The 18267-nt window shown below is 34.1% G+C and overlaps 2 protein-coding genes across 5 annotated transcripts in view; one reads left to right on the top strand and one right to left on the bottom strand.

The window, feature by feature from the left end:
- Positions 1-18267, bottom strand: part of LOC140054888 (zinc finger MYM-type protein 2-like) — a 41624-nt gene that overhangs the window by 16102 nt on the left and 7255 nt on the right. The gene's annotated exons all lie outside the window — the stretch shown is intronic.
- Positions 1508-17339, top strand: LOC140054954 (uncharacterized). Of its 4 annotated transcripts, none has more exons than XR_011846590.1 (9): positions 1508-2221; positions 2416-2717; positions 2984-3079; positions 3381-3577; positions 5355-5418; positions 5601-5766; positions 6293-6442; positions 16812-16936; positions 17169-17339. XR_011846590.1 is itself a non-coding variant. In XM_072100097.1 (8 exons), exons 1-8 carry the CDS (start codon positions 1625-1627, stop codon positions 9776-9778), a joined length of 1740 nt encoding a protein of 579 aa, XP_071956198.1. In that variant the 5' UTR covers positions 1508-1624; the 3' UTR covers positions 9779-10376. The 4 variants fall into 4 exon arrangements, 2 of the variants coding, with proteins under 2 accessions (XP_071956198.1, XP_071956199.1); XR_011846591.1 differs by having other exon boundaries at positions 17152-17339; XM_072100097.1 differs by lacking the exons at positions 16812-16936; positions 17169-17339 and adding an exon at positions 9611-10376.

The following is an 18267-nucleotide window of genomic DNA, read 5'->3' as shown; positions in this document are numbered from 1 at the left end:
ATAACAAACAATTTGGTTAATATAATTAAATAATTATTAATTAGGATTCAAACTATCTAACAGATTATGCATATTGTATAATATAAACTGTCATCATAGTCTAACTAAAACATAATATTATTATTATATATATTATTAATATTTATTAAAATCAAATTAAAATAGGCTAGATGCATACTGTTGTATTTAGTACATACCAAATGATGATTGACCAATCAAAATTAATTATCAAAGTATTGATGTTTTACAAATAAATTAGAATGATAGTTCTGTAAAATTGTACTATTTTGTATTGTTAGGTTTTAAGATTTATATATATTTATATGGTATAGTTTATTCCATTCTGTAAGGGGCGGGTTTCCCGCTGTTGAATGAGTATGAATAAAATAAAATTAAAATAAAATTGATTACAAAGCCAATCAACGGCAGCCATTTTGAACAAGACCAAAGAAAGCTTACAATGAATATGTAAATTAGACAATCCTCATGCATATTCATATTTCTTCTAATTCTTTGAAATCTAATTGTTTTTATTATGAATACTGTATGAACTAACTAACACTGCCAGTTGTTACCATATATCAAGGCAATTTGTTATTTTGAAGTAAAAATATATATTTACTTCAAATAAGTTCCGACATTATAAGTAACTTTCTGCTGCTCGACACTTATCATCATGAATATTCATGAGGATAAAATGGCTGATCAGTACTGCATGAAACACAGTTTCATGGTTCGAAACTGCCTTCTATGTTTTACTTTGTTCTAATTTATAGAATCTACATACGTTGAAATTGTATAAATATTTATATTATCATTGACTGCATGTCCAGCATATCATAAAATAAGAAGTGTCAGTACACGTCAATGCCAGCAGTAGTACGTATTGTGTGGGCGCATTATATTTACACCTCATGTATGTAGTGTTGAGTGTGTGCGCTTATCCACTGTACCAATTCAATACAGCACGGCCAATCACAAATCCTAACAAGATCACAGTCAACACATGGTGCGAGCAATTAATATAACTGAAATGGAATTGAACTTACATGCTGAAGCCCTGATGTTATGTTGTTTGTAATCAAGTTCAAATCAATTCTAAATTCATCGAGTTTTTAAAAATAGGTTCAAATCTGATACGCCAACACAACAAAGTCTTGCCGCCGATACAATCGATGATCTTGCTCCCCAAATGCAAATTTTCATGCGTGCAGCAATAAAAAATGTTTATTCATGATTCCTATATTCATTGTATATTCCGAAAAATAATGAGTACGAGGGTATTTATTTGGATTATTTATTTATAAAAATAAAACTGTTTTATATATCTAAAATATTAGAAAATATTTACACCATCAATAATATATTTATTTGTGTGTTTTGCTTATTTTATTTCTGTATTTAATGTACATTTTATATCTTTAAATAAAAACCCGACAATTAATTTATGCAAATTAGCTTTACCGACGCTCTCCTCGTGCATGGGTAAACGCGTCTACTCTATATACCGCATTACACGCTGCTGCTGTGCTGTCGAAGCTTACGCCATTTTTAAAGTTCTTTTTTGCTGACAGAATATAACTTTATTTTATAGTATTTGTGGTGGTTATTCCTGTATAAGAAGATGGCTAACGTAAAACAGGAAACAGAAAGTCCAAATAAGCCTAATCAGCAACGTACAACACCTAATAATAAAGGTAAGAGTGGAAATATTACGAACAGTAAAGATGGAAATTTCAACAAAGGAGGGAAAGGGGCTGGAGGCGGTGGATATGGTGGCGGCGATGGTAGTGGAAGGCAAGGAAATGCTAACAACAGCAGCGGAGGAGATCGTGTTGGTAGACAGCATCGAGGAGGTGGCGGGGGAGGCTTTGGTGGCCAAAGACCGGGTGGTGGTGGACTTGGTGGCCAAAGACCGGGCGGTGGTGGACTTGGTGGCCAAAGACCGGGCGGTGGTGGACATCAAAGACAGGGCAACCACCACCAACAACATGGTGGGCACAGATTTGGAAATCAAGATATGCAAGCCCAGCCCCTAATGCCCCTAAACTTGGAAGAAAGTGTAAAGAAAGAAAGAAAATTCACTCAAAGATGCAGATTATTTGTTGGAAATTTAACAAATGATATTGAAGAGGATGATTTCAAAAAGATGTTCGAAAAGTATGGTGAAATATCGGAGGTTTTCTTAAACAAACAGAGAGGATTTGGTTTTATTCGACTTGTAAGTATCCAGTTAAAATATTCAAATGAATTGATAACGAGCTAGCTAGGCCTAGGCTAATTGATTGCGTTTTTTGGCGATTGCAATAAGAAATCACTTTTTTTTTATTCATTTAAAAACCGTGCATCTTAGTTTTTTTTTTTACATTTATTTATAAAATATCAGGATGAAATTTGTTTGGTTTTTTTTTCTAGGACACGCGACAAAATGCGGAAGCTGCCAAGGCTTCGATCGATGGTACAACTCGCAAAGGAAGACAAGTTCGTGTTAGGTTCGCCACTCATGGTGCTGCCTTGAAAGTGAAGCATTTACCTAACCTTGTATCCAATGAGCTTCTGGAACATGCATTTTCACAGTTTGGCATTGTTGAGAGAGCGGTTGTTATTGTAGATGACAGAGGAAAAGCCACTGGTGAAGGTATTGTTGAGTTTGCTCGTAAATCAGGAGCCCAGAATGCTCTTCAGAAAATTAAAGATGGTGTATTTTTATTAACCAGGTAAGGTTTATGCTGCCACCACCCAAAGTATGAGATACACCCTAGTCGCTAACAACAATAAACTAAAAAACACAGTGCTCCTGGTGCATTCATATAGCAATGAAAAGAAAATAATGTACATGAACAAAATCAGAAAAGACAAATTACGCTGTAAAAGGTTCAGACTAAAGGACTACAGACACACCAGTTGATCCTGAGTGTCCTAGTTAAAATGAACAAAAATCTTATATAATAATATAAATAACTTATCCTTTTATTATTTATAGTTCTCTGAGACCTGTATCTGCTGAAGTACTGGAGCAAACTGATGAAGAAGATGGATTGCCTGAAAAAAACCTCACAAAGAACCAACATTATCAGAGGTAATTGTTAACTTTTAAATATTTTAAAAGTACAAAAAGTTTGAACTCCCCACTAGATAATACAATTTTGGACAGAAGCAAACATTGTCTATTGCATGATTTAATTTTAAAAGATATTATAGAAAAAGTTATTTTCTTTACGATTTATAATTATAGTATTACATTTAAAGTTTTCGAATCTAAAAAAATCAACTGAAAGCCACTATTTATCTGATAAAACTCCAAGAAAGTCGGAAGCCTTTTGTTACTTTTCCCCTGCCTGAAATATTCTATAATTAACAAAATCTACATTCGAATTAAGGGAACGAGAAGCCATTCCCAGATTTGCACCGCCAACCTCGTTTGAGTTTGAATGGGGTTTGAGATGGAAAGAGATCTTTGAACTGGAGAAGTCTCAAAGAGAACAGCTTGAGAAGCAGTTTGAAGAAAGAAGAGAAAAACTTGAATCTGAAATGGATGGTGCCCGATACGAACATCAAACAATTATGATGAGACAAGGTAAAGTCTTTGTTTTCGAGTTTAACACTGATAAAAAATACTTTTATTGCAACTTTTGGGTTGAATTATACAAAAATATATACTTATACTTAAATGAAAAAATATATCAAATCCATCAACGATATAAATCAAATAACACAAAAACATCGAACAACAGACAAACTGAAGTCAAGTCAGGGAACGAAGCGACTGTGCAGGGATATATATGTATGCTTACCACTTGTGAAAGAGACCAAAGTTTACAATAAAATTTTTTGATCGTTCCGTTTTTATTTTTGGAATGCAAAATTCTTTAACTTGTCTTAAATTGTATCTAGATTTAGGCGCTTTGGAAGAAGGTGATGTAGTCTATGGGAAGGGTTTTTAAGTTTCTGATAGTAATCCTTGCACAGTCTAGTTCGACGTTCACATAGCACAGGCACATTACATTGAGCCATTGCTTTGTTGTAACTGAGCTCTGGGAACGTGATTCTAAGCGCCCTTCGTTGGATACTTTCCAGTTGGTCAGACTGCAATTTAGTTAAGCACGTTCCCCAAACGGGGACGGCGTATTCTAGTACAGGTCTGATAACACAACAATAGAAATAGCATAAGGCTTGGGCGTCTAGACCTGACCGGCGCAATTGTTTAAGGAAATATAACCGTGAGTTTGATTTAGCTATCAAAGAATCAATATGGGGTTGCCATGATAAATTGTCACATATAATAATTCCAAGGAGCTTAGTACGGCAAACCTGGTTAACACTACATTTATTAATAATTAGAGGATTAAATATCGACTTGTTTTTCTTACAACTCACAATTAATTCACATGTTTTTTTAGCATTGAGGGTCATATGGTTAAGCCGAGTCCATGCAAGGGCCGAGTTAGCTATATTTTGCAAGTTACTATTGGACAGTTTAGACACCCTTTCGAATACAGTAGTATCATCCATAAATTTAACACATGGTTTACCATTTAAAAGGTCATTGATAAAAATAATAAACATAATAGGGCCAATCCACGACCCCTGGGGTATGCCTCCGTTTGGCGATAGCCATTCAGAAAGACTATCACCAATTTTAACACGTTGTTGTCGGTTATACAGGAAGGCTTTAACCCATCGGATCAGGTGACTATTAACCCCCAGCGCAATGAGTTTGTTTAAGAGAATGTTGTGGTCGATCAAATCGTAGGCCTTTTTAAAATCCAATAATAAAACTCTAACCTCTTCGCCCGCATCAGTGGCAAGGAAACAAACATTAAGGAATTTAATTAAGGCGTCAACCGTAGAAACACCTTTACAACAACCAAATTGGTTTAGGTTAATCTTATCCTTAACTTGGTGCCAGATCATTTCGCCCACTAGGCTCTCAATTACCTTTGCCATTATAGGAGTTAAAGCTATTGGGCGGAGATCACTTTCGACCAACTTTGGGGGAAACACTTTTGGGATTGGGACAATATTGGCTCGTTTCCATTCTTGGGGAACCCATCAGTTTCTAACACTTGAGTTAGCAATAGCACATAAAGGACCACTAAGAATCTCAGCACCCTCTTTAAACACCCAGGGGAAGGTCATCTGGACCAGGGGCTTTATTACATTTAATTTGATTAAGTTTAATCCTGAGTTTAACTTTCTTCTTTGTTGAGAGGAGGACGCGAGCCTTTCTTGTAATTTTATACTAAATAAGTATCAAAATGATAATTTAAAATTATTATACAGTATAAAGTCTTTTTGCCATTTGATTTTTCAACCAGTCATTTTATTTCTTACTTTATTGCCAACAATTTTAGATTTACAACGTAGACAGGAGGAATTGCGAAGAATGGAAGAAAACTTCAAAGAAATTGAGCAGAGGTTAGTAATAATTAACAGATTTTGGGGTTGGTTTTGATAAGAATGTTGTAGCAACATTGTTTGCTGTATAATAATAAAAGGTGTTCATTTTAGAAAAAAACTATTTCATTACCTAAATATTCCTACTTCTGATAATTGATAATTGTGCATATCTAAAAATATTCAAATTATGTTTACCATAGACGCCAGGAAGAATTCCGTCAACGATCAGAGATGCGCAGCCAGGAATTGGAATCCATGAGAGCGCACCAGGAAGAGGTTAGCCGGCGAAGACAAGAAGATTTGAGACGTCGTTCCCAGAATGTTACCGCTGACGGCATGATGCAAAGGAATGAATCGCAGATGATGGTAGGCTTGATTTTTTTGTTAACTTTTTTTTTTGTGGTGTTGGGGAGGTGGTGTGTGTGGAGAAAGAGGGTTGGGGAGGTGGTGTGCGTGGGGAAAGATACTTTTTATAATTTGGTTTATTTTGTATGGTGTGTATAACATTTTCTTGCGGGATTTTAGTGGCTCGGTTAAGGAATGGGAAACTGCAGATTAAAGCCATATATATTGGCACCAGTTAAATACCTCGGCTGTAGTTCAATTTTTTCAAAAGGACATCTGGCTTGTGTGCATTTAAGGAAAAGGAATTCTGGTTCATGACTGACCACAACTGGGTTTAATTACTTTGTAACAGAATCCACAAGCGTGACCCTTGCTCTAATGATAGATGATGTAAAACTGGTACATTATTTTTTTTGGACCAATGCATGTTGTTTGTGTTAATTGTTATTTTTTATGAAGTGGTATTTGCAAAGTTTGAAATGTGCATGCATATCATTTAAAAAATTCAGCTAGATTGTTGATAAAGGGTAAATAATACTATTTCAAGGGTGAAGCCATGGCGCAAATGAACCAGGGAAACAACGCAATGTCTGGAGCCGGTCCTAATGGCCGTCCCGGACCTGGTGCCGGACCCAATGGGCGTGGAATGGGTGGCGGTGGCCCAGGAATGCAGGGTGGTCCAGGTGGAATGCAGTCGGTATGTACATAACATAATTGTATTGTGAGACATGGTGATGATGAACTGGGTGTGTGTGTTTAGCATAGTGAACAAAGCATGTACTATAAAGAGAATGAATTGCTGTTGTCCTTTGTTTCTTATGCTGGCTTAGTCATTGAATCTTCAAATCCTTTATGTCACTGTGATCTACACAATGTCCTTTGTGAACGGACATATGCTGGTACTTTTATTTTACAGCCTTAATGAAATCGACAACATTTAGAAATTATTTTTTTAGTGATTTCTATAAATTGTTGGTGAAAGATGTTTAATAACATTCTAGCTTTATAAAAAAACTGTATTTGGGGGTGTTAAGAAAGAAGAGAGAGATAAAATGTTATATTTATAATAGGTTCAAATGAGTATTTTGAATCTCCTGGTGTATTGTTAAAGTTAATTTTGCGGTACACCAAAAGGAAATAAAGTATGGTTGAGATGTTTTGGTTGTTGTGTTACAACTGACTTCTGGAAGTATAGTCGCATATGGCATAGTGGGCCTAAAGTTATAACTATTGTACACAAGAATGAACTGAATTAGAAACGTCATTTAAAGTGCTACTATTCTAAAATCTTAACTCAAAATGTGCAAGCTAAACCTTGCGAAATTATAAAGGCGCACTGTTTTATTTATATACAGTATTCAGTGTTACACCTTAGCATGTTGACGGTGCATCAAGAGAGATAATCAGCTTTATGAATAACTCAAAATCAAATATAGTTGTACTGACTGTACTACTCTACATAACTAATTTTCTAACTTGCAACATTTTGTTCGGGCCACTCTAAATATGTTGGAGTCCATTAAGGGTGGTTGTCTTGCAGGATAGGAGGATACCACCTGTAGTGCTAAGCAACCAATTTATTGTCAAGCTGTTATAGGTTAAAATTGTGGTTCATAGCATAAACATTGCTGATTAGGTGTTTTTATCTTATTAATATCTCTTGCGAAAATAAAGAACATGCCAGACTGTTTCTTGTGGGGGGGTTATTTTAATATTCGTAATCACATTTAGCCATAGTACTGACTTGTACAAATTTTTAGATTACTCACTGAGTTATGATGAGAACAATTACGTACAGTACCCAAAGAGTGATTGCAGTTCAAATTTGAAGCACTTTTGAAACGGTTGTTGCCATACACATCATTGTATTCTGTAGTTAAGATATGAGTATCACGCATAGTGGCTTTTCAGTTTACATCTGTTTGTTTTTATTGTGGTTCTGTCCACACCTGATGACCTATTGAAATAGAAATGTAATTTAAAATATAGCATTCCCTTAAAACAAAAACTAAATCGTGAGACTTTAAGCCAATAAAGTGTACGACGAGTATATTTATCTACCACCAATTCACACCAATAATTTTTAAATATTATATAGCATTCACTTAAAAAAACTTATAAAAAGTAAGACTTTAAACCAGTAATACGACAAAGTGTACGACAAGCAGATGCTTATCTACCACCAGTTCGCACCGATGTTCTGTTGAGTAAGCTCTCTTGTTTGAAGTTCAGTAGGGCCATGTTTAAGACACAACTACCGATATCATAAGACAGGTATTTAACAACGCGGAGTCTATAGAATCGTATTGTTAGTAAAGTTTCTCGTTGGAAATAACCATGTCATTCTATGTTAGCTATATGTTGGTTACCAGTGTCAAAAGTTGCATATTCAGAATGAATGATGCCATAACTCATTGGTTTTACCATAAATTGCTATTCTCGGAATGATTTTTTCTCTCCATGTTTTGAATATTTGTACAGTAATACTATAAAGTTGTTTTTTGGATTGGTTTATGATAAAAGATTTTTAATTCATAATACGGAGATAATTAACAAGTAGTAGTAGCTTTAATACTTAAGAAGTTTTAACATTTTGTGATGTCATTATTCATTTGCATATTCTTGCATAAATGAATCCAGCCCATGAAAATAAGTAATTTTATATCTGATATAATAAAATTAATCCAAAGGCAATTTACTGAAAAAATGACAATGCTGTGGGTATCAGTGCCTACAAAGTGGATCAGTAGTATTTAGGTTTAAGGTTAATTTGTTTCATGGTTTTCACTTGTGCCTTATCATTATTATTATCATTATTATCACAATGGAGATATGTACAAAAAAAAGCGAGAAGCTAAATCAAAACGATAAAAGTAAAACAGCCAGGAAGGTTAGCAGAGCTTTTGGCCAACACTAGCCCTTCAACAGTGCAATATAATATCTATATCTATTTATCAAGTTGGTAGATTCTGATCTTTGAACAGCATTTTGGATGTAATAGGTTGGAACAACTATCAGTTTTGGCTGTTGAATAAGCAATTGTTTTTCATGTTAATGGTCTCATTAGACACAAATTTGTTTAACACAATACTTTGTAATGAGCTGCTAAAATCTGGGCAATATTTGATATTAGGGACAAAGTTATTTACTTTACACCAAGTGGTCACTAATCACTTTGAAATACGAAGAACATATAATACATAGTTCACAATAGAATACATGATCATAAGATTTTAACATAAAAATGCAATTTATGAATGCATAGACTTTTTTTTTAAATATGGTGCCATTTCAATGGAAACTTGTCTGTTAGTAAATGTATTGGCAACTTTTCCTTCGTTTCATTGTGCTTTCAAATTCTTACTGAACATGCAATCCTCTGTTTTGAATATAAATGTGTAGTGGCAATTGTAGATAAAACGTATACATTTAAATAGCAATTATTCTGTAACTAGAAATAGTAATTTGTGCCTTAGAAACATAACGCATAGTTTTATAATATATTGTAAAATAATACACAGCATAATCATATTACCCAGAGGGATTCAGTTCTGGCTGTTCTTTCGCATAGAGTTTTTACAATTATAATTCATGTTCTAACCACTTTTTATTTTAATAGCTTGTTTTGTCTATAGGAAAATCAGTTTGTTCTGGTCTACTACTAACTTTATTGATAATGTACTGTAATTCCTAATGTTGTTCAATTTCTCTTTCCCTCCATGCATTGAAATTGTTGCTGTTGATCATCGTCTCTCTTCAAATGATGCCGAAAATTCATCTGGTTTTGAATATTATTATATGTAAACGCCAAAAACTGAATGATTTTTTAAAAACTTTTGAACTATGACCTATGAACTAAACACAGCGTGCTAGCCGATTCGACCAACCTCCACAGCAAGGATTTGGGCGTGGTGGGCCAGGCGGACCAATGGGCGGTCCAATGGGTGGTAGTCCCCATGAAATGCGTGGTGGACGTCGTGGAGGAGGAGAACGTGAGCAAGATGTTCCTTTCAAACGTGCTCGTCGTTTCTAAAATGTACTAGAAGCTGGATTGCGTCTGGAGATCTTGTGTAAGAAGACATATTCAGAAGATAAAAGTTCTAGGAATATTGAACAAATTATGTACATTTTAATAGTTCCATTCTATGTGGCATTTAATTATGTGAGAAGACACAGCAGTATCTAAATTGCATATCGCCCTGTATCGCGTATGATAACTTGTAATTAGTAATTTTAAATAGGATCGTTGTGTTGCAGTTTTAAAACCCTTAAACCATGCATGGTGCAGCAGATTTAGAACTCTCAACATGAATGTAGTTTTATTTTAACTTAGTTTATTTTGTATTACAGTTAAAGATTAATGTACAAAGAATTAGACTTGGCCGCTTTAATGTTTTGCTTCCAGTATGAATATCTGCATTTTGCGACAATTTCCCTACAGTACGCTTTGTAATCGCGGTAAACTACTCTTTCAATTTCAAGTCGGCCTATATAAACTGTCGACTGTATAAAGTCGCAAAAATTTATAACAATAGTTTTTTAATTGGATAATTCATTTTAAGTTTTGTGTTGCATCTGTTTTGACGACTCGTTGTTTTGTAAATAAATTGCGTATTGCTTATGATAGTCTACTTTTTCCAGCCTCTGAACAATTTTCTTGCTTCAGTTTTGTCTTTAAACTTTATATTCATGACAAAAACCAATTGATGTAACACTGAAATTCAAGCTTTTGAAAATGAAACAAATTATAATTTCATAATTGTCTAGCGGTTAGGAGCATGGACTTGCATTTATTGCAAGAACATTAAAATAAATTAAAAGTGGCTGCATCTACGTCTAGTCGTAGATACAATTCAGACAATATCTACGCCTTTATAGCGGCCTCTATGGCTTTTGATAAAAGACTAATGTGTTATAATATCAGTGAATAGTAAGCCGGTCTGATGGCTAAATGGACAGTGTGTGGGTCAACTTCATGCTGTAGAGTTAGGTTTGGTTTCATTAATCATTAAATTTATCCGAAATTTAAATTACGCCATCTTTAAGCTTTGAAAATGCAATAAGACAAATAATAATTTGATTATTGAATAATATTGACTTCAAATAACCAGTTTTAAATACTTTTATTTTTGGATATGGATTTACATAACACTAATAAATCTATCGGTATTACAGAGGAGTGTAATTAACTGTTTGCGCATGTGGTAACAGTGTATTACAGTAGGCAGTTGGTTCGAGTTCGAGACCATCTCGGTTGCATTGCTTGTGTGCTTAAGCAAGACACTTAGCGTTTGCCTCTCTCCACCTAACTATATCAATTGGTACTGCAACCGATTACTAAGACTGCATCATAATGGGAAAAGAATGTTACATACCTCATGTAATATAATAATAAAGTGCGTAGCATTAAGCACTATATTCAAAAATTGATAAATCACAAAAACTTTTGAGTTACATTTTGAAGTTGAATTCATATTTTGCGGAATAGTAGATCGGCATTGTACTATACCTTTAGTGACTGGATGTCTCTTGATGCCAGAAACTTTGGTCACAGACAAATTGATAAATATTTCCGAGCTAATAGCACTTGCTATTTTAGTATATTTACTGAAGATGCCACAAATAGAGCATGAGATTTTGCCAAGTGAATTTTGGATTTGCCATAAACTTAATGATGCAAGACTAAGAACAGTACAGTACAGTGTTAAACTACATATTATAGAGCGTTGTCAGGTATGTATGTCAGGAGTATATCTAGTATATACACTGTATTAATAATTCTACTTCCTAGAGGGTACAGTAGTTGTCCTAGGGGGTACAGTAGTTGTCCTAGGGGAAATTGTCCTACATGTAGGGAACATTGTCCCACGGGGTACGGTAGTCGTCCTATAAGGTAATTGTACGGGTGGTAATTGTCTGGATACGATACAAGTGTAATCGTTTTAACGACAAATTGTCAGTTTTTCCCCTCCCCATACCATCCACCAATCTTGAAACGTATCTAATTCAGTAACTTCTAGTTATATACAGTCTACTTCGCCTAAGTCAAATTCGCGAAAGTCGAATTTTTATGAAAGTCCCAATTGTTTCCTATACATTACTGTGATGTCTTTTTGCAGTCCGAATACACACATTCTTTAGTGATTTATGTTGTATAAGTCAGTCACAAATCACGCGGCAACAAGCGCTAAAAAAAAAGCTGGTAAAACGTACATAATTCAATAACCTAACGACAGAGGTGGTAATGTGGGACCATATCGGTTCTCTCAAGCAGGTTGTATAGCATAGGTAGCATCCTATAACTCACGCTAGTATATATTTTTTTTTACAAATCTGCAAATTTTTATACCATCCCATTAGATTCGACTTAGACGGAGTCGACTGTATTTTGTACATTAGCAACATTGTTGTTTTTAAAGTTTTTCCACAATTATCAAGTATTCTAAATGTTTGTAATTATTTTTCTATTTAAGCAGTCAAGATGATGATTGTTCATCATACAGTAATGTTTACTATGGGATATTATTTTCTTGCATAAATTGGGATTGCTCTGATATGTAGAAAGAAAACTGTAAAAGTCTTATATTATAAGACATTGAACATTGTATTCCTGAAGAAACTTTTTTTAAATCATGTTTATTACCATATAATTTTAGCAGGATAAACTGTGGAAGATATTGTCTCCTGAATAAAATAATGCAATGTTCTGCATGTACAAGTCCATTAATTTTTCTTGAGGTAAGGGTAGGTATTTTCTGTATATTGTATGTATAGCAACTGAATACTATATACTGCAATTAACTTTTTAATAGTGACTGTAACATTACTAGTACAGTAATACAGTGTATATAGATGCACCGGGCATAACATTTGATTTGTGGAAATAACTTGTTGGTTCCATTTTGTAAATGTTAAGTACGGAAACTACCTGTACCTGCTTTTACCAATACTGTACATCTTCAAGCTTGGAAATTAATTCTGGTAAAATCATTCTTTTTTTTCTCGCCACTTCCAAGATGTTTTATCGATAAAGTCTTCCGGCTTCTCTTCATCTTTATAGGAAGTCTTCCACTTCAACATCAAGTGCCTCTCCAATGCCCAGGGTCTCTTCGTCTTCCAGAGGCTCTTCCACATAGATGACATCATGCCCGGCTTCTTTTCATCTTTATAGGAAGTCTTCCACTTCAACATCAAGTGCCTCTCCAATGCCCAGGGTCTCTTCGTCTTCCAGAGGCTCTTCCACATAGATGACATCATGCCCGGCTTCTCTTCGTCAATGCGCAGGGCTTCTTCCACATACAGGGTCTCGTCGTTTTCCACATCAATTTTTTCTTCCACATTAAATGGTCCTTCTTTCCATGTCCAGATTTTCTTTCACATTCAGGTAGTACGCATCCCTTGGTATCAGTTTTCAAGGAAATGGTGTAGGTGTGATCTATACTATACTATAGGTTATCCGTTCATCCAACTCTTTATTACAATCTTGATAATTTTTGCTAGTCTGTACTTCATACAGTTACTGATTAGCAACAATTATTATATTGGTTCAGTAACAAACCATTGCTTCCATGAATCTTAATCTCTGTTTACACTATCAAACTTTATGCGACCAAAAAAATGTGATGTGTTCATATATGGACATGATGACGCACTACCATATTTGGTACACACTTTTACTTTGATAGTGAAGATGGGGCTTGACTCTCGGCATTAAAAATCTTGATGGGTCGTGAGATTTGAACAACCTAGTGCTAATCCTCTAGAGGTTGTGGGTTCAAGTCCACCGAGAACAACTTTTTTTGTTTATTCTTTATTTGCATTCTCGAATGTATGCATTTTGTTAAAATTTTTAAGCAAATTTTTTGAAAAGCATCTATGCATAAACATTTAGTTCATAAATCATAAAACTAAAAATAAAATACATTTTGATGGAATATACATACCTGCTAAACTTATTTTAGTCTACTGTACCACATTTGATTTTGTTTATTTCCGGCAACCCAGATGGTTCAAGCCATCATGATATTTATTACGTGTATTTTATGTCAACAATCTTCTTTTTTTTGGCTGGCATGGATAAATGTATAAAATTGAATATTTTCTGGACCCAACGAATTGTCACCTTAATATGGGTGTCCATCACATAAAGAGCCTCATTCATTTCATTGAGTGTGTCCCCTTAATAGAGGTGGCCCTGAGTAATGCTTGACTGTAGTGATAAAAAGTTTCCTCTCGTTTCGAGACTTGTTCCCTGAACAATGGTGTCGTCCCAAAGAAGAGGTTGTACCATATACTGTAAACAGTGGTTTTATAATTATATAATGTAGAAATCTTGTATTTTTTATCATAACTGTTAAAATAATGGTTATAAAATCCTGAGCCCAACTTTAATAATTAAAAAATAACATAGAAAACAAGTTTCATAATTCATTAGTACTTTTTGGAATATTTTTATAAAGCAAACGATAAAACTAAAGAATAAATTTTACCTAAAAATTTGTACCTGGTGTTTACTATTCCTTGGTCTCTCATACTATTGGGTCTCTCTCATGCAATTGGGTCTCTGTCATGCAATTGGGTCTCTCTCATACTATTGGGTCTCTGTCATGCAATTGGGTCTCTCTCATGCAATTGGGTTGGTCTCATGCAATTGGGTCTCTCTCATGCAATTGGGTCTCTCCTGGGTCTCATGCAATTGGGTCTCTCTCATGCAATTGGGTCTCTGTCATGCAATTGGGTCTCTCTCATGCAATTGGGTCTCTCTCATGCAATTGGGTCGGTCTCATGCAATTGGGTCTCTCTCATGCAATTGGGTCTCTCTCATGCAATTGGGTCTCTCTCATGCAATTGGGTCTCTCTCATGCAATTGGGTCTCTCTCATGCAATTGGGTCTCTCTCATGCAATTGGGTCGGTCTCATGCAATTGGGTCTCTCTCATGCAATTGGGTCTCTCTCATGCAATTGGGTCTCTCTCATGCAATTGGGTCTCTCTCATGCAATTGGGTCTCTCTCTGGGTCTCATGCAATTGGGTCTCTCTCATGCAATTGGGTCTCTCTCATGCAATTGGGTCTCTCTCATGCAATTGGTTCTCTCTCATGCAATTGGTTCTCTCTCATGCAATTGGTTCTCTCCCATGCAATTGGTTCTCTCCCATGCAATTGGGTCTCTTTAATAATTAAAAAAAATTACTACTAGTAGGGCTACAGTATAAGACCACTAACCACATAACACTTGTTTTATGCCATACTACAACTTTGTGTTGAATGACAATTCTCTGAAAAACAGATGAAGATTACGGTGCTTCTACAGTATTTGCAGCCTTATACTTGTATTAGGTTATATTTGTAAACCCATACAATAGAACTGTAGGCGATTTTACAGGAAAAGTGAATAAGATCAAGCAAGCATCACAAAGCTATGGTGAGTATAAACAATAATATAATAATTTCATAATTATCTAAACCATGCTGTTTCTTCCATTTGTTCAGATTCTGTAAATACTTTGAAAACTATATTGAGCTGAAGTTCGCTTATTTTTGTACTAAAAGTTATCAAACATGTGTGAAAATATATGAACTTGTGTAAAAACAATCAATGTTTTTTTAACGAGTTGTACTGTACATCAGTCTCATGAATAAATAGTTTATATGTTTTTACTAATACTGGACCATAGAGATACATACAGTACTATTGTGTGTTTGTGATGTAAATGGCTATGTGAGGTTTACTGGTGTATAATTTACATTTGTAATACGGGTATATAACAAAAACTGGACATATTGTACATCAGTGTACTATTGATTTAAAAAGATAATAGACTAAAGTCAACTTGCGTTTTATACTTGTACTCATAAATATTATTTATGAAATGAAATATAGTGAAAACATATTTTTGACTAAATCATGCTATCTTGCATTTTTGATCTACAGAAGACATTGTTTATGACATTAATAACTACAGGGTCGTATGAAAGCAATGAATGTCTATTGTGGGAAGTTTTGTGTAAATATCAGAATATTTGTAATATATTGAATAAGTTTTTTCCTGTCGTCATGTAATCTTTATTTAAAAAAAACACTACACTTGTCTGGTTTTTAAAAAAATTAGGTAGTACTGGAGTGTCCAAGAATAGACAATGATCAACACATTGCACTAACATATTTATTTTTCAAAGTTCTTTTTGTGACATTCTAGGATATTCATAATTTTGGACAAATGTTTATATTAAAACTAAATTTGACTTTAACAGCACTGCAGTTATATAATAAAAGAAATAAGAATGCAAAACACTTAATTTTAGAATTGTAAAATCGAAATCAACTTGTTCTGACCAATTTCAATCAATGAAATTTTTGTTTGTCTTTAATATTTGCTAATTTGTATTGTTGATACACTATATGCATATATTAGGTACTACTTCTACTTTTCTCAACTATAACATCATTTTGATATTGTAATTTGTATTCATAAATCCATAATCTCAACAAAATACTGTATATTGGAGATCTCGGGGTCAAAAATTTGAACTGTAACAGGAAACGTGTGTACCTCAACCCATACAGTCTCTACTGTAACATTGATATAACAAAGCATTTGTTCATATCGATTGCTCATAATAGCATACTATAAAACATACAGTTTTTACTGTAACATAGTGTTATGTAGAAGAAATGGTGAATGTTAATAAAATGCTCAAAATAAATGAGAACAACACATACAGATTACGCAAGTAGAAGAGCCGTTCTTTGATACTGTACAGTAGTGTCTAGGGGACTATTGTATAATTTATTTTGGTATATACAAAGTTTCACCTGTTTCGGTGTTTGGTGCATTTTATTATTACATTAGTGCGTATATTTAAATTTGCAATACACGGTCCTGCAGTACAATCAATAGTGTGGACATTGTATTTTTTATTCATATTCTTATGTAGAAATGAACAGTGCATAGTTTGAGATAGTGGGTAACTGGGTGATGGTGGATGCCGGAGAATGAATAAACAGAGTGACAGTTAAAATGTGCATCCTTATTTTGGTACTGATTTTCTGTTAATTTTGATTTTAGGTGGTGAGGTTGGTGGCAGTATCAGCCTAGTAGCAGTTCCATCTGCTGGCATTTCTGCTGTAAAGACTGGTGTAGTCTATCAGGATCTTATGCACGTTTCAACAGAACATGTTGGTTCATTTTAGGTTAGTTCATTTTTAAACTCAGTGTTCAGAATGATAGCTAAATGTATGTATAGCAGTAGTAATAAAAAGTAACATATCTTAAAAGTATTTATTTCTTTTTAAACTATGTAAATATTCTGTACAGTGCAAGGGCTTGAATGTATTTACTTTAGTTTATATATTTAATGAAATTTGTAAAATTTAAATTATAAATTTTAATTTTTTTTTAAATGCAGAATCGTTTATATTGTAGGCCAATGGTGGTTCTATGTCTTCTGTGGTGCAGTGTTCGCTATGCCAACTGATGTCATTTTTATGATATGTACAATCATGCAGCAAGCAAGTAACAAGTCAACTCGGCATTTTAACTAATATGCGATTGCGTCGTAGCACTTCAGAAGTTTACCTAAATCTATCCAATCAAGTCTTAATTTAACCTAAACGACCAAATCTGTGTGAATGAATGGATGGCCGATAAAGTGAAAGATCGATAACCAAGTGAAGGTTATTTGAGATCATTCTAGTGCTCAAAATGTAGAGTTTATATTGAAATGTTTATAGAATTACTGTGATTGTCTTTGTTACACGGAACAGGACAGACATGCATCTAGAAGTTTGGCAGAGAAAGGTGTAGATATAAAGAAAAATTAAAATATGTATAATAATGTCATAAAATAGATAAATAATATATTATAATCCAAAGGCAAAGTAATGAAAAAATCAGTGGCTGGATCTCAATGGAGATACACAAAAAAAAGCGAAAAGCTAAATCAAAACGATAAAGTAAAATGGCCAGTAAAATTAGCAGAGCTTTCGGACACTAGCCCTTCATTAGTGCAATATGCTTGTGCAATAAAACAATAATTGAACCATTCATTCAATACAAAGGTTATTTTTTTTTGTTGACAAATATTGTCAATTGCTATTATACCTGGTTACTTTTATTTACACTAAACATCGCAACGCTCCAGTAATATTTTTGATTAAAGTTAATATTTTTGTATTCCTTTGATATTAATTTATACAGTTCCCGTTTTTATATATTTTATAGAGAAAATGTTATTTAACAATTATGCTAATAAAAACCATAATTCTATTATAATTGAAATTGGTCTAATTTTGATTTTCTAGTCTGGTGAGGTAGGGGTGGCAAAAACCATAGCCATAATATCGACACAGATTCAATGCTCTTTGATACAGTATAGTTTTCAGAATAAGGACTGTTGGTCCCTGGTGGCCTGTGAAAAAACGGTGCATTTTTCGGAAAAGCAGAGGGTCACCCCGATCAACTGGTCCATATCATCCTGTGTCGTTCGTGGTAGGAACTGCCGTGGGTCTAATCCGTTTTAAAT

The sequence above is a fragment of the Antedon mediterranea genome, chromosome 7 (assembly GCF_964355755.1).
Source record: "Antedon mediterranea chromosome 7, ecAntMedi1.1, whole genome shotgun sequence".
Taxonomy (NCBI): domain Eukaryota; kingdom Metazoa; phylum Echinodermata; class Crinoidea; order Comatulida; family Antedonidae; genus Antedon; species Antedon mediterranea.
This window is presented reverse-complemented; position numbering and strand designations above follow the sequence as displayed.

Coding starts and splice junctions, on each gene's coding strand:
- LOC140054954 (XM_072100097.1), top strand. CDS start 1,625: ATGGCTAACGTAAAACAGGAAACAGAAAGTCCAAATAAGCCTAATCAG. Junction 2,718..2,983: donor GGTGTATTTTTATTAACCAG/GTAAGGTTTATG, acceptor TATTATTTATAG/TTCTCTGAGACCTGTATCTG. Junction 6,443..9,610: donor GTCCAGGTGGAATGCAGTCG/GTATGTACATAA, acceptor AACTAAACACAG/CGTGCTAGCCGATTCGACCA.